Below are 12,368 nucleotides of genomic sequence, written 5' to 3'. Positions count from 1 at the left end.
AATAAATAGGCTATAGTGCAAAATAATTACAATAGTATTAACACTGGAATGCTAGATGTGCAAGAGATTATGTGCAAATAGAGATACTGGGGTGCAAAAGAGCAAAATAAATAACAATATTCCCCCTCCTATAGTCCCGCTCCTATAGTCCCTCTCTATTCCCCCTCCTATAGTCCCTCTCTATTCTCCCTCCTATAGTCCCTCTCTATTCCCCCTCCTATAGTCCCTCTCTATTCCCCCTCCTATAGTCCCTCTCTATTCCCCCTCCTATAGTCCCGCTCTCTTCCCCCTCCTATAGTCCCTCTCTATTCCCCCTCCTATAGTCCCTCTCTATTCCCCCTCCTATAGTCCCTCTCTATTCCCCCTCCTATAGTCCCGCTCTATTCCCCCTCCTATAGTCCCTCTCTATTCCCCCTCCTATAGTCCCTCTCTATTCCCCCTCCTATAGTCCCTCTCTATTCTCCCTCCTATAGTCCCTCTCTATTCCCCCTCCTATAGTCCCTCTCTATTCCCCCTCCTATAGTCCCTCTCTATTCCCCCTCCTATAGTCCCGCTCTATTCACCCACCTATAGTCCCGCTCTATTCCCCCTCCTATAGACCCGCTCTCTTCCCCCTCCTATAGTCCCTCTCTATTCCCCCTCCTATAGTCCCTCTCTATTCCCCCTCCTATAGTCCCTCTCTATTCTCCCTCCTATAGTCCCTCTCTATTCCCCCTCCTATAGTCCCTCTCTATTCCCCCTCCTATAGTCCCTCTCTATTCCCCCTCCTATAGTCCCGCTCTCTTCCCCCTCCTATAGTCCCTCTCTATTCCCCCTCCTATAGTCCCTCTCTATTCCCCCTCCTATAGTCCCTCTCTATTCCCCCTCCTATAGTCCCGCTCTATTCCCCCTCCTATAGTCCCTCTCTATTCCCCCTCCTATAGTCCCTCTCTATTCCCCCTCCTATAGTCCCTCTCTATTCCCCCTCCTATAGTCCCTCTCTATTCCCCCTCCTATAGTCCCTCTCTATTCCCCCTCCTATAGTCCCTCTCTATTCCCCCTCCTATAGTCCCTCTCTCTTCCCCCTCCTATAGTCCCTCTCTATTCCCCCTCCTATAGTCCCTCTCTATTCCCCCTCCTATAGTCCCTCTCTATTCCCCCTCCTATAGTCCCTCTCTATTCCCCCTCCTATAGTCCCTCTCTATTCCCCCTCCTATAGTCCCTCTCTATTCCCCCTCCTATAGTCCCTCTCTATTCCCCCTCCTATAGTCCCTCTCTATTCCCCCTCCTATAGTCCCTCTCTATTCCCCCTCCTATAGTCCCTCTCTATTCCCCCTCCTATAGTCCCTCTCTCTTCCCCTGTGTAGAAAACACTCCCATTACTCTGTCCCTCTCCCTCACTCTCTCTCATTCAGAGCACATCTCAATGGCAACACAACCGTCTGAAGGCCCCATCAACTGCAGTGCACGGACAGAACGAATTCTCCGCACTCGCACGCACACACACGCACACTCGCACACACACGCACACGCACACACACACACACACACACACACACACACACAGCACTATGTTTGAAGTTCTCCTTGAAGTGGCGGCTCGGTAGGGAGGTCCCAGTAAAGCTGTCAGAGAGGGTGTGAAATGGAGTCATCTTAGGGGAGGGTGTAGGGTCAGAACCTGCTCTGTCCAATTACCACACCCCCAAACACACACACACACACACACAAACACACAAACCATGTTCTGTCCAATTACATCAAAGTCCCAAGTTAGAGGAATCAGAGGAAGAAATGAAAGAGCAGCCGTCTGTGGAGAGAGAGAGAAAAAGCATTGACTCCAGCCAGGTCTCTCTCTCTCCCGTACTGCCTTCATCTCCATTCTCTATGACCCCAGTATCTCTCCTCATCTCTGTCCCTTCTCCTCACTCTTTTTCAGTCTGCTACATTCAAAAAGGTGTTTAATATGTAGACGTTTAGTAGTGTTGTTGGAGTGTGTGATGCTCTGTGTGTGTGTGTGTGGGGGGGGGGGGTCAGCTCTGAGACCATCTACCAGTCAGAGCTCATACGTAACTCACAGTACACACACACACACACTCACAAGCCGAGAGCAACGTTCAGCGACACACTTATCTCAGGCTGTTGTACAGTGTGTGAACTCTCGTTGGGGCGAAACTAAGCGCCAATTCCCCAAATCCCGTGGGTTCTCTCTGGAAACCGTGCCATCCAGGATTTGTCGCCAAGAAGCAGCTAGTCACCGTAGCAACATGAGTTTGTGTGTGAGAGTTTTATTTCAGAAAATGAGAAGGTTGAGGTGGGCTGAGAAGATAAATATCTAGCAAATGGGAGTAAGTGTGTCTTTGTGTGTGTGGGGCCAGTCCCTCCTGATCCCATTACCCCACCATGACTACACCCAGTCCCTCCTGACCCCATTACCCCACCATGACTACACCCAGTCCCTCCTGACCCCATTACCCCACCATGACTACACCCAGTCCCTCCTGATCCCATTACCCCACCATGACTACACCCAGTCCCTCCTGATCCCATTACCCCACCATGATTACACCCAGTCCCTCCTGACCCCATTACCCCACCATGACTACACCCAGTTCCTCCTGACCCCATTACCCCACCATGACTACACCCAGTCCCTGGTAATAAGAAGGGAGGAGAGAAGCAATAGAAGAGGAGAGGAGAGGGGTCTGATGGGAGGAGAGGGGTCTGATGGGAGGAGAGGGGTCTGATGGGAGGAGAGGGGTCTGATGGGAGGAGAGGAGAGGGGTCTGATGGGAGGAGAGGGGAGGGGTCTGATGGGAGGAGAGGAGAGGGGTCTGATGGGAGGAGAGGGGAGGGGTCTGATGGGAGGAGAGGAGAGGGGTCTGATGGGAGGAGAGGGGTCTGATGGGAGGAGAGGGGTCTGATGGGAGGAGAGGAGAGGGGTCTGATGGGAGGAGAGGGGTCTGATGGGAGGAGAGGGGTCTGATGGGAGGAGAGGAGAGGGGTCTGATGGGAGGAGAGGAGAGGGGTCTGGTGGGAGGAGAGGAGAGGGGTCTGATAGGAGGAGAGGAGAGGGGTCTGGTGGGAGGAGAGGGGTCTGATGGGAGGATAGGAGAAGGGTCTGGTGGGAGGAGAGGAGAGGGGTCTGATGGGAGGAGAGGAGAGGGGTCTGATGGGAGGAGAGGAGAAGGGTCTGGTGGGAGGAGAGGAGAGGGGTCTGGTGGGAGGAGAGGGGTCTGATGGGAGGAGAGGAGAGGGGTCTGATGGGAGGAGAGGAGAGGGGTCTGGTGGGAGGAGAGGAGAGGGGTCTGATGGGAGGAGAGGAGAGGGGTCTGATGGGAGGAGAGGAGAGGGGTCTGGTGGGAGGAGAGGAGAGGGGTCTGATGGGAGGAGAGGAGAGGGGTCTGGTGGGAGGAGAGGAGAGGGGTCTGATGGGAGGAGAGGGGTCTGATGGGAGGAGAGGGGTCTGATGGGAGGAGAGGGGTCTGATGGGAGGAGAGGAGAGGGGTCTGATGGGAGGAGAGGAGAGGGGTCTGGTGGGAGGAGAGGAGAGGGGTCTGATGGGAGGAGAGGAGAGGGGTCTGGTGGGAGGAGAGGGGTCTGATGGGAGGAGAGGAGAGGGGTCTGGTGGGAGGAGAGGGGTCTGATGTGAGGAGAGGAGAAGGGTCTGGTGGGAGGAGAGGAGAGGGGTCTGATGGGAGGAGAGGAGAGGGGTCTGATGGGAGGAGAGGAGAAGGGTCTGGTGGGAGGAGAGGAGAGGGGTCTGGTGGGAGGAGAGGGGTCTGATGGGAGGAGAGGAGAGGGGTCTGGTGGGAGGAGAGGAGAGGGGTCTGATGGGAGGAGAGGAGAGGGGTCTGATGGGAGGAGAGGAGAGGGGTCTGGTGGGAGGAGAGGAGAGGGGTCTGATGGGAGGAGAGGAGAGGGGTCTGGTGGGAGGAGAGGAGAGGGGTCTGATGGGAGGAGAGGGGTCTGATGGGAGGAGAGGGGTCTGATGGGAGGAGAGGAGAGGGGTCTGATGGGAGGAGAGGAGAGGGGTCTGGTGGGAGGAGAGGAGAGGGGTCTGATGGGAGGAGAGGAGAGGGGTCTGGTGGGAGGAGAGGAGAGGGGTCTGATGGGAGGAGAGGAGAGGGGTCTGATGGGAGGAGAGGAGAGGGGTCTGATGGGAGGAGAGGAGAGGGGTCTGATGGGAGGAGAAGTGTCGCATGGGAGGAGAGGAGAGGGGTCTGGTGGGAGGAGAGGAGTATAATGGGAGGAGATATCGGGAGCTCAGAGGGGCTGGAGAAGGTTAGGAGAGAATGTCAACACAGCTGAACCCTTCCTCTCCGTCTGGCTGTGGACACTGCAACTACAGGATTAACATCCCCCTGTGTGTGTGTGTGTGTGTGTGTATGAATGTGTGTGTGTGTGTGTGTCAGTTACCTTCTTGCTCTGCAGTGCTCTCTGAAACAGGCGTAGGAAAGAGGCTAGGCTGAAGCGGTACATGTTATTGATCCTAGAGAGGTCCGTTATGACAAAATACATCTTACTGGCACTTTCAGCTAACGGCAGGTAGGCATCACGCTCCTGGGGAAAGATGGAGAGAGAGAGACAGAGGGAGAGACAGAGGGAGACAAAGCGAGACAGAGGTTGGGTAAGGGGGAGAAGAGAAAAACCAAGAGGGAGGTGGGAGGAAAGAGGAGGAAGAGGGAGGGGAGAAGAAGAAGAGGGAGGGGAGAGGAGGAAGAGGGAGGGGAGAAGAAGAAGAGGGAGGGTAGAGGAGGAAGAGGGAGGGGAGAGGAGGAAGAGGGAGGAGAGGAAGAGGGAGGGGGGAGGAGGAAGAGGGAGGAGAGGAAGAGGGAGGGGAGAGGAGGAAGAGGGAGGAGAGGAAGAGGGAGGAGAGAAGAGGAAGAGGGAGGGGAGAAGAGGAAGAGGGAGGGGAGAAGAGGAAGAAGAAGAGATCCGGTAGAATGAACAAGAAAGGGTGAGAAAATAATAGGAAATAGGAAAGAGGAGAGACGGGAGAGAGAGCAAGACAGAGATAAGGACAGGGGGAAAGTGATAGCAAAAAAGGGGAGGTGGGGTGTGAGAAAGGGAGGAAATCAGATAGGGGAAAGGAGAGAGAGAGAGAGAGAAGAGAGAGAGAGAAGGAACAGAGAATTGAAATTGAATTGAATTGAGAGAGAACAGAGAGAGTCAGAACTGGTATCACACTGCCCCCTAGAGGAATAATTATATTTTCCTCACACGCACAGACAGCGGTACACACACACACACACACACACACACACACACACACACACACACATCAACTCCCCATCACATCTCAACAAAGGCCAAAAGAAACCCACAATTAAAACCAACTTTGCTGTGGGCAAAGAGTGCTGTTAGTATTACCATTCTCTGTAATTGGCTGTAAAGTATAATGTGGGATCCAATGTCCTCATGGTTAATTGAGTTGATAGAGACACTGCTCATTGAGCACTCACACACACACACACACACACACACACACACACACACAGACAGACAGACAGACAGACAGACAGACAGACAGACAGACAGACAGAGAGGATGACTGACAGACAGGGTGACAGACAGACAGGGTGACAGACAGACGGACAGGGTGACAGGGTGACATACAGGGTGACAGACAGACAGACAGTGACAGACGGACAGGGTGACACACACACACAAAGACAGACAGACAGACAGACAGAGAGGGTGACTGACAGACAGGGTGACTGACAGACAGGGTGACAGACAGACAGGGTGACAGACAGACGGACAGGGTGACAGGGTGACATACAGGGTGACAGACAGACAGACAGGGTGACAGACAGACAGTGACAGACGGACAGGGTGACACACACACACAAAGACAGACAGACAGACAGACAGACAGACAGAGAGGGTGACTGACAGACAGGGTGACTGACAGACAGGGTGACAGACAGACAGGGTGACAGACAGACGGACAGACGGACAGGGTGACATACAGGGTGACATACAGGGTGACAGACAGACAGACAGGGTGACAGACAGACAGAGTGACAGACGGACAGGGTGACACACACACACAAAGACAGACAGACAGACAGGGTGACAGACAGACAGACAGACAGGGTGACAGACAGACATACAGGTGACAGACAGACATACAGGGTGACAGACAGGGTGACAGGGTGACAGACAGGGTGACAGGGTGACAGACAGGGTGACAGACAGACATACAGGGTGACAGACAGGGTGACAGGGTGACAGACAGGGTGACAGACAGACATACAGGGTGACAGACAGGGTGGCAGGGTGACAGACAGGGTGACAGGGGGACAGACAGGGTGACAGGGTGACAGACAGACAGACAGGGTGACAGACAGACAGACAGGATGACAAACAGACAGACAGGGTGACAGACAGACAGACTCTTCCTTCCTCCGTCTCTCCATCTCTCCCTTCCTCCGTCTCTCCATCTCTCCCTTCCTCCGTCTCTCCATCTCTCCCTTCCTCCGTCTCTCCATCTCTCCCTTCCTCCATCTCTCCATCTCTCCCTTCCTCCGTCTCTCCATCTCTCCCTTCCTCCGTCTCTCCATCTCTCCCTTCCTCCGTCTCTCCATCTCTCCCTTCCTCCATCTCTCCATCTCTCCCTTCCTCCGTCTCTCCATCTCTCCCTTCCTCCGTCTCTCCATCTCTCCCTTCCTCCGTCTCTCCATCTCTCCCTTCCTCCATCTCCCTTCCTCCATCTCTCCATCTCTCCCTTCCTCCGTCTCTCCATCTCTCCATCTCCCTTCCTCCGTCTCTCCATCTCTCCCTTCCTCCGTCTCTCCATCTCTCCCTTCCTCCGTCTCTCCATCTCTCCCTTCCTCCATCTCTCCATCTCTCCCTTCCTCCGTCTCTCCATCTCCCTTCCTCCGTCTCTCCATCTCTCCCTTCCTCCATCTCTCCCTTCCTCCGTCTCTCCATCTCCCTTCCTCCGTCTCTCCATCTCTCCCTTCCTCCATCTCTCCATCTCTCCCTTCCTCCGTCTCTCCATCTCCCTTCCTCCATCTCTCCATCTCTCCCTTCCTCCATCTCTCCCTCTCATGCACCCTGTCTCCCTCAATCAATCTCTCACACTCAATCTTTTCTCCAATCCCTCTCTCTCTCACCCCAGAGCATCTCTGTCTCATCTCTCTTTCACCCCCTCCTTCTCGTGGTATTCCATCTATTCTGACAGACTCCAGACTCTGCTATTCTCCTGTGATTGGTTGATGTATTATCCTCTGTCATTCACACACAGCAGTTTGGGGTGAGGTGTACAAACCCTATGGGAGGTCGATGACGAGGTTTTACAGTTCAGTGTGTGAGAGGAAGCAAAGTGTGTGTCCGCGTGTGTGTGTGTGTGTGTGCACCCGTGCGCGTGTGTGTGTGTGCACCCGTGCGTGTGTGTGTGTGTGTGTGTGCACCCGTGCGTGTGTGTGTGTACCTGGTCCAGGGAGGCCTGGAGTCTGTGTGACTCCCTCAGTGAGTCCTGTATGAGGGCGCTGCTAGACTTAGTCTGGTTCAGAGAGTCGATCAGTCCCTTATTCTCCAGGATATTCCCCTGAGCTGTAGCCAAAGTCTAGAGACAAGAGACAAGAGACAAGAGACAAGAGACAAGAGACAAGAGACAAGAGACAAGAGACAAGAGACAAGAGACAAGAGACAAGAGACAAGAAAGAAAGAAAGAAAGAAAGAAAGAAAGAAAGAAAGAAAGAAAGAGAGACAGAAAGAGAGACAGAAAGAGAGACAGAGGAAGGGCATCAGAAGTTAGGGGCAGAAAGTGACATTGTGTGGTGTTCTGACTGAAGGGAATGAGAAGTGGACATTTTGTGCATAATGAAGAAGTGGAATGATTGATTTCAAATGGTAGTGAAGGATGTCAGAATATCTAATCAGATATACAGTGGGGAAAAAAGGTATTTAGTCAGCCACCAATTGTGCAAGTTCTCCCACTTAAAAAGATGAGAGAGGCCTGTAATTTTCATCATAGGTACACGTCAACTATGACAGACAAATTGAGGAAAAGAAATCCAGAAAATCACATTGTAGGATTTTTTATGAATTTATTTGCAAATTATGGTAGAAAATAAGTATTTGGTCACCTACAAACAAGCAAGATTTCTGGCTCTCACAGACCTGTAACTTCTTCTTTAATAGGCTCCTCTGTCCTCCACTCATGACCTGTATTAATGGCACCTGTTTGAACTTGTTATCAGTATAAAAGACACCTGTCCACAACCTCAAACAGTCACACTCCAAATTCCACTATGGCCAAGACCAAAGAGCTGTCAAAGGACACCAGAAACAAAATTGTAGACCTGCACCAGGCTGGGAAGACTGAATCTGCAATAGGTAAGCAGCTTGGTTTGAAGAAATCAACTGTGGGAGCAATTATTAGGAAATGGAAGACATACAAGACCACTGATAATCTCCCTCGATCTGGGGCTCCACGCAAGATCTCACCCCGTGGGGTCAAAATGATCACAAGAACGGTGAGCAAAAATCCCACAACCACACGGGGGGACCTAGTGAATGACCTGCAGAGAGATGGGACCAAAGTAACAAAGCCTGCCATCAGTAACACACTACACCGCCAGGGACTCAAATCCTGCATTGCCAGACGTGTCCCCCTGCTTAAGCCAGTACATGTCCAGACCTGTCTGAAGTTTGCTAGAGTGCATTTGGATGATCCAGAAGAGGATTGGGAGAATGTCATATGGTCAGATGAAACCAAAATATAACTTTTTGGTAAAAACTCAACTCGTCGTGTTTGGAGGACAAAGAATGCTGAGATGCATCCAACGAACACCATACCTACTGTGAAGCATGGGGGTGGAAACATCATGCTTTGGGGCTGTTTTTCTGCAAAGGGACCAGGACGACTGATCCGTGTAAAGGAAAGAATGAATGGGGCCATGTATCGTGAGATTTTGAGTGAAAACCTCCTTCCATCAGCAAGGGCATTGAAGATGAAACGTGGCTGGGTCTTTCAGCATGACAATGATCCCAAACACACCGCCCGGGCAACAAAGGAGTGGCTTCGTAAGAAGCATTTCAAGGTCCTGGAGTGGCCTAGCCAGTCTCCAGATCTCAACCCCATAGAAAATCTTTGGAGGGAGTTGAAAGTCTGTGTTGCCCAGCGACAGCCCCAAAACATCACTGCTCTAGAGGAGATCTGCATGAAGGAATGGGCCAAAATACCAGCAACAGTGTGTGAAAACCTTGTGAAGACTTACAGAAAACGTTTGACCTGTGTCATTGCCAACAAAGGGTATATAACAAAGTATTGAGAAACTTTTGTTATTGACCAAATACTTATTTTCCACCATAATTTGCAAATAAATTCATTAAAAATCCTACAATGTGATTTTCTGGATTTTTTTTTCTCATTTTGTCTGTCATAGTTGACGTGTACCTATGATGAAAATTACAGGCCTCTCTCATCTTTTTAAGTGGGAGAACTTGCACAATTGGTGGCTGACTAAATACTTTTTTTCCCCACTGTATTATAGCTACACTGAACAAAAATATAAACGCAACATGTAAAGTGTTGGTCCCATGTTTCATGAGCTGAAATAAAAAGATCCCACACATTTTCCATACGCACAAAAAGTTTGGTGCACAAATTTGTTTACATCCCTGTTAGTGAGCATCTATCCTTTGCCAAGATAATCCATCCACCTGACAGGTGTTGCATATCAATAAGCTGTTTAAACAGCTTGATCATTAAGGCCACTCTTAAATGTGCAGTTTTGTCACACAACAATGCCACAGATGTCTCAAGTTTTGCAGGAATGTCCAACAGAGCTGTTACCAGAAAATGTAATGTTCATTTTTCTACCATAAGCCGCTTTCAACATCGTTTTAGAGAATTTGGCAGTACGTCCAGCCGGCCTCACAACCGCAGACCCAGGACCTCCACATCCGGCTTCTGCGCAAACTGTCAGGAACCGTCTCAGGGAAGCTCATCTGCATGCGTTGTCCTCACCAAGGTCTTGACCAAATGCTCACCTTTGATGGCCACTGGCACACTGGAGAAGTGTGCTCTTCACGGATGAATCCCGGTTTCAACTATACCGGGCAGATGGCGTTGTGTGGGCGAGCGGTTACCTGATGTCAATGTTGTGAACAGAGTGCCCCATGGTGGCGATGGGGTTATGGTATGGGCTGGCATAAGCTATGGACAACGAACACAATTGCATTTTATCGATGGCAATTTGAATGTACAGAGATACCGTGACAAGATCCTGAGGCCCATTGTCATGACATTCATCTGCCGCCATCACCTTATGTTTCAGCATGATAACGCATGGCCCCATATTGCAAGGATCTGTACACAATTCCTGGAAACAGAAAATGTCCCAGTTCTTCCATGGCCTGCAATACTCACTAGACATGTCACCCATTGAGCATGTTCGGGCTGCTCTGGATCGACGTGTACGACAGCGTGTTCCAGTTCCCGCCAATATCCAGCAACTTCGCACAGCCATTGAAGAGGAGTGGGACAACATTCCACAGGCCACAATCAACAGCCTGATCAACTCTATGCGAAGGAGATGTTGCAAAATGGTGGTCACACCAGATACTGACTTATTTCCTGATCCACACCCCTACCTTTTTAAAAAGTATCTGTGACCAACAGATGCATATCTATATTCCCAGTCATGTGAAATCCATAGATTAGGGCCTAATGAATTTATTTCAATTGACTGATTTCCTTATATGAACTGTAACTCAGTAAAATATTTTATATTGTTGCATGTTAACGTTTATATTTTTTGTTCAGTGTACTTCCACAAGTTATTCCTCTCTACAGTGACTAAGTGTGTGTGGATTGCATAAAGACTAATCTAGCGTGACTGGCTGTGTGTGTACCTCTAACAGAGACTCCTCTAGCATGGCTAGCTGGATCTTCTTGTCCTCCTCTTGCTGTAACAGACGGGTCTTCTGGGTCTCCAACTCCGGCTTCTCCTGCTGGATGGTCAGAGCTAGGAGCTAGTACACACAGACACAATGGATGGTCTGATTAACCGAATGAACACCAGGAGACAGTCACAGTGTACAGTAATAAAGTAACTGTGTGTGTGTGTGTGTGTGTGTGTGTCTGTGTGTGTTACCTGTCCCCGTAGGCCGGCTCTGGTGGTGGTGAAGTTGACCTCAGTGACGACAGAGGGCAGCGTCGGGGGGATGAAGGGAGGGTTACGCGTGGGCCAGGAACAGACGGAACTCCTCGTTATAATCTATCACCTTATCACCTTCTGAATCACGTACCGCGGACCTGGAGGGATGGAGAGAGTGAGAGATAGAGAGAAAGAGAGAAAAATAAGGGTTAATCCAGGACTTACATTTCATGGATATAAACTCTGCCTCTCCTCTGCATTGCAGCACACCCTGCTCCCTCCCTCTCTGTCTCCCTCTCTCCCTCCCTCCCTCTATGTCTCCCTCCCTCTCTGTCTCCCTCCCTCCCTCTCTCCTCCCTCTTTTAGTTCCTCCTGTCCTCCAGTGGATGGCTGATCCCCTTCGTTTCCTTCCGTGGATTCACAACCCTTTAACCAACACCCCTCTGCCTCTCTTCCTCTCCTCTTTCACACTCTCTTCCTCTCTTCTTCTTGCCTTTTGAATAAATGAGTGTGTTAAAACACATGTGCGTGTAATATGGTAATAGCATGGCATGGCATGTTTAAGCTGAAACTTGAAAACACACACACTTTGTTCATGTGAGTGAGGAAGACTAACCAATGTGAAATGTACCAATGTCATCACTAATGGTTGTATTAGTATGGAGTTGGATGGGGAGTCAGGCTTTAAAACACTTAGATGAACTCATGATGTCTGGGGTCCTTTGGGCCTATGGTAACCGCTGAATGCAGGGAACATGAGAACTTCCTGTACCTGAGTGTCTCTCTCTCTCTCTCTCTCTCTCTCTCTCTCTCTCTCTCTCCTCTCTCTCTCTCTCTCTCTCTCCTCCTCCTCCTCCTCCTCCACCTCCCTCCCTCCCTCCCTCCCTCCCTCCCTCTTCTCCTCCTCCTCCTCCCCCTCCCTCCCTCCCTCCCTCTTCTCCTCCTCCTCCCCCTCCCTCCCTCCCTCTCTCCCTCTCTCCCTCCCTCCCTCCCTCCCTCTTCTCCTCCCTACCTCTCTCCTCCTCCTCCCCCTCCCTCCCTCCCTCTCCTCCTCCCCCTCCCTCCCTCCCTCCCCACCTCTCTCTCTTTCTTCCTCTGCTCTTCCACACCTCACCCTGTCATCATAGTGCGTGTAGACTCACCCTGTCATCATAGTGTGTGTAGACTCACCCTGTCATCATAGTGTGTGTAGACTCACCCTGTCATCATAGTGTGTGTAGACTCACCCTGTCATCATAGTGTGTGTAGACTCACCCTGTCATCATAGTGTGTGTA

At 51.0% G+C, this 12,368-nt stretch overlaps 1 protein-coding gene across 1 annotated transcript in view; it reads right to left on the bottom strand.

Annotated features, from left to right (window-relative positions):
• Nucleotides 1-11,251, bottom strand: part of LOC311122144 (cytoplasmic dynein 2 heavy chain 1-like) — a gene marked incomplete at both ends in the record, with an annotated part of 39,682 nt that extends 28,431 nt beyond the window's left edge. The window contains 5 exons of the mRNA XM_084196547.1: nucleotides 4,396-4,539; nucleotides 7,418-7,552; nucleotides 10,849-10,968; nucleotides 11,091-11,199; nucleotides 11,245-11,251. Of these exons, the coding sequence (XP_084052673.1) occupies nucleotides 4,396-4,539; nucleotides 7,418-7,552; nucleotides 10,849-10,968; nucleotides 11,091-11,199; nucleotides 11,245-11,251 (515 nt within the window). The remainder of the gene's footprint in view (nucleotides 1-4,395; nucleotides 4,540-7,417; nucleotides 7,553-10,848; nucleotides 10,969-11,090; nucleotides 11,200-11,244) is intronic.
• Between the last annotated feature and the right edge of the window lie 1,117 nt (nucleotides 11,252-12,368).

The sequence above is a fragment of the Coregonus lavaretus genome (genome assembly GCF_964263955.1).
Source record: "Coregonus lavaretus genome assembly, contig: HAP1_SCAFFOLD_4621, whole genome shotgun sequence".
NCBI classification, from domain to species: Eukaryota; Metazoa; Chordata; class Actinopteri; order Salmoniformes; family Salmonidae; genus Coregonus; species Coregonus lavaretus.
The sequence above is the reverse complement of the archived record's forward strand: the minus strand, read 5'-3'. Positions and strand labels throughout refer to the sequence as shown.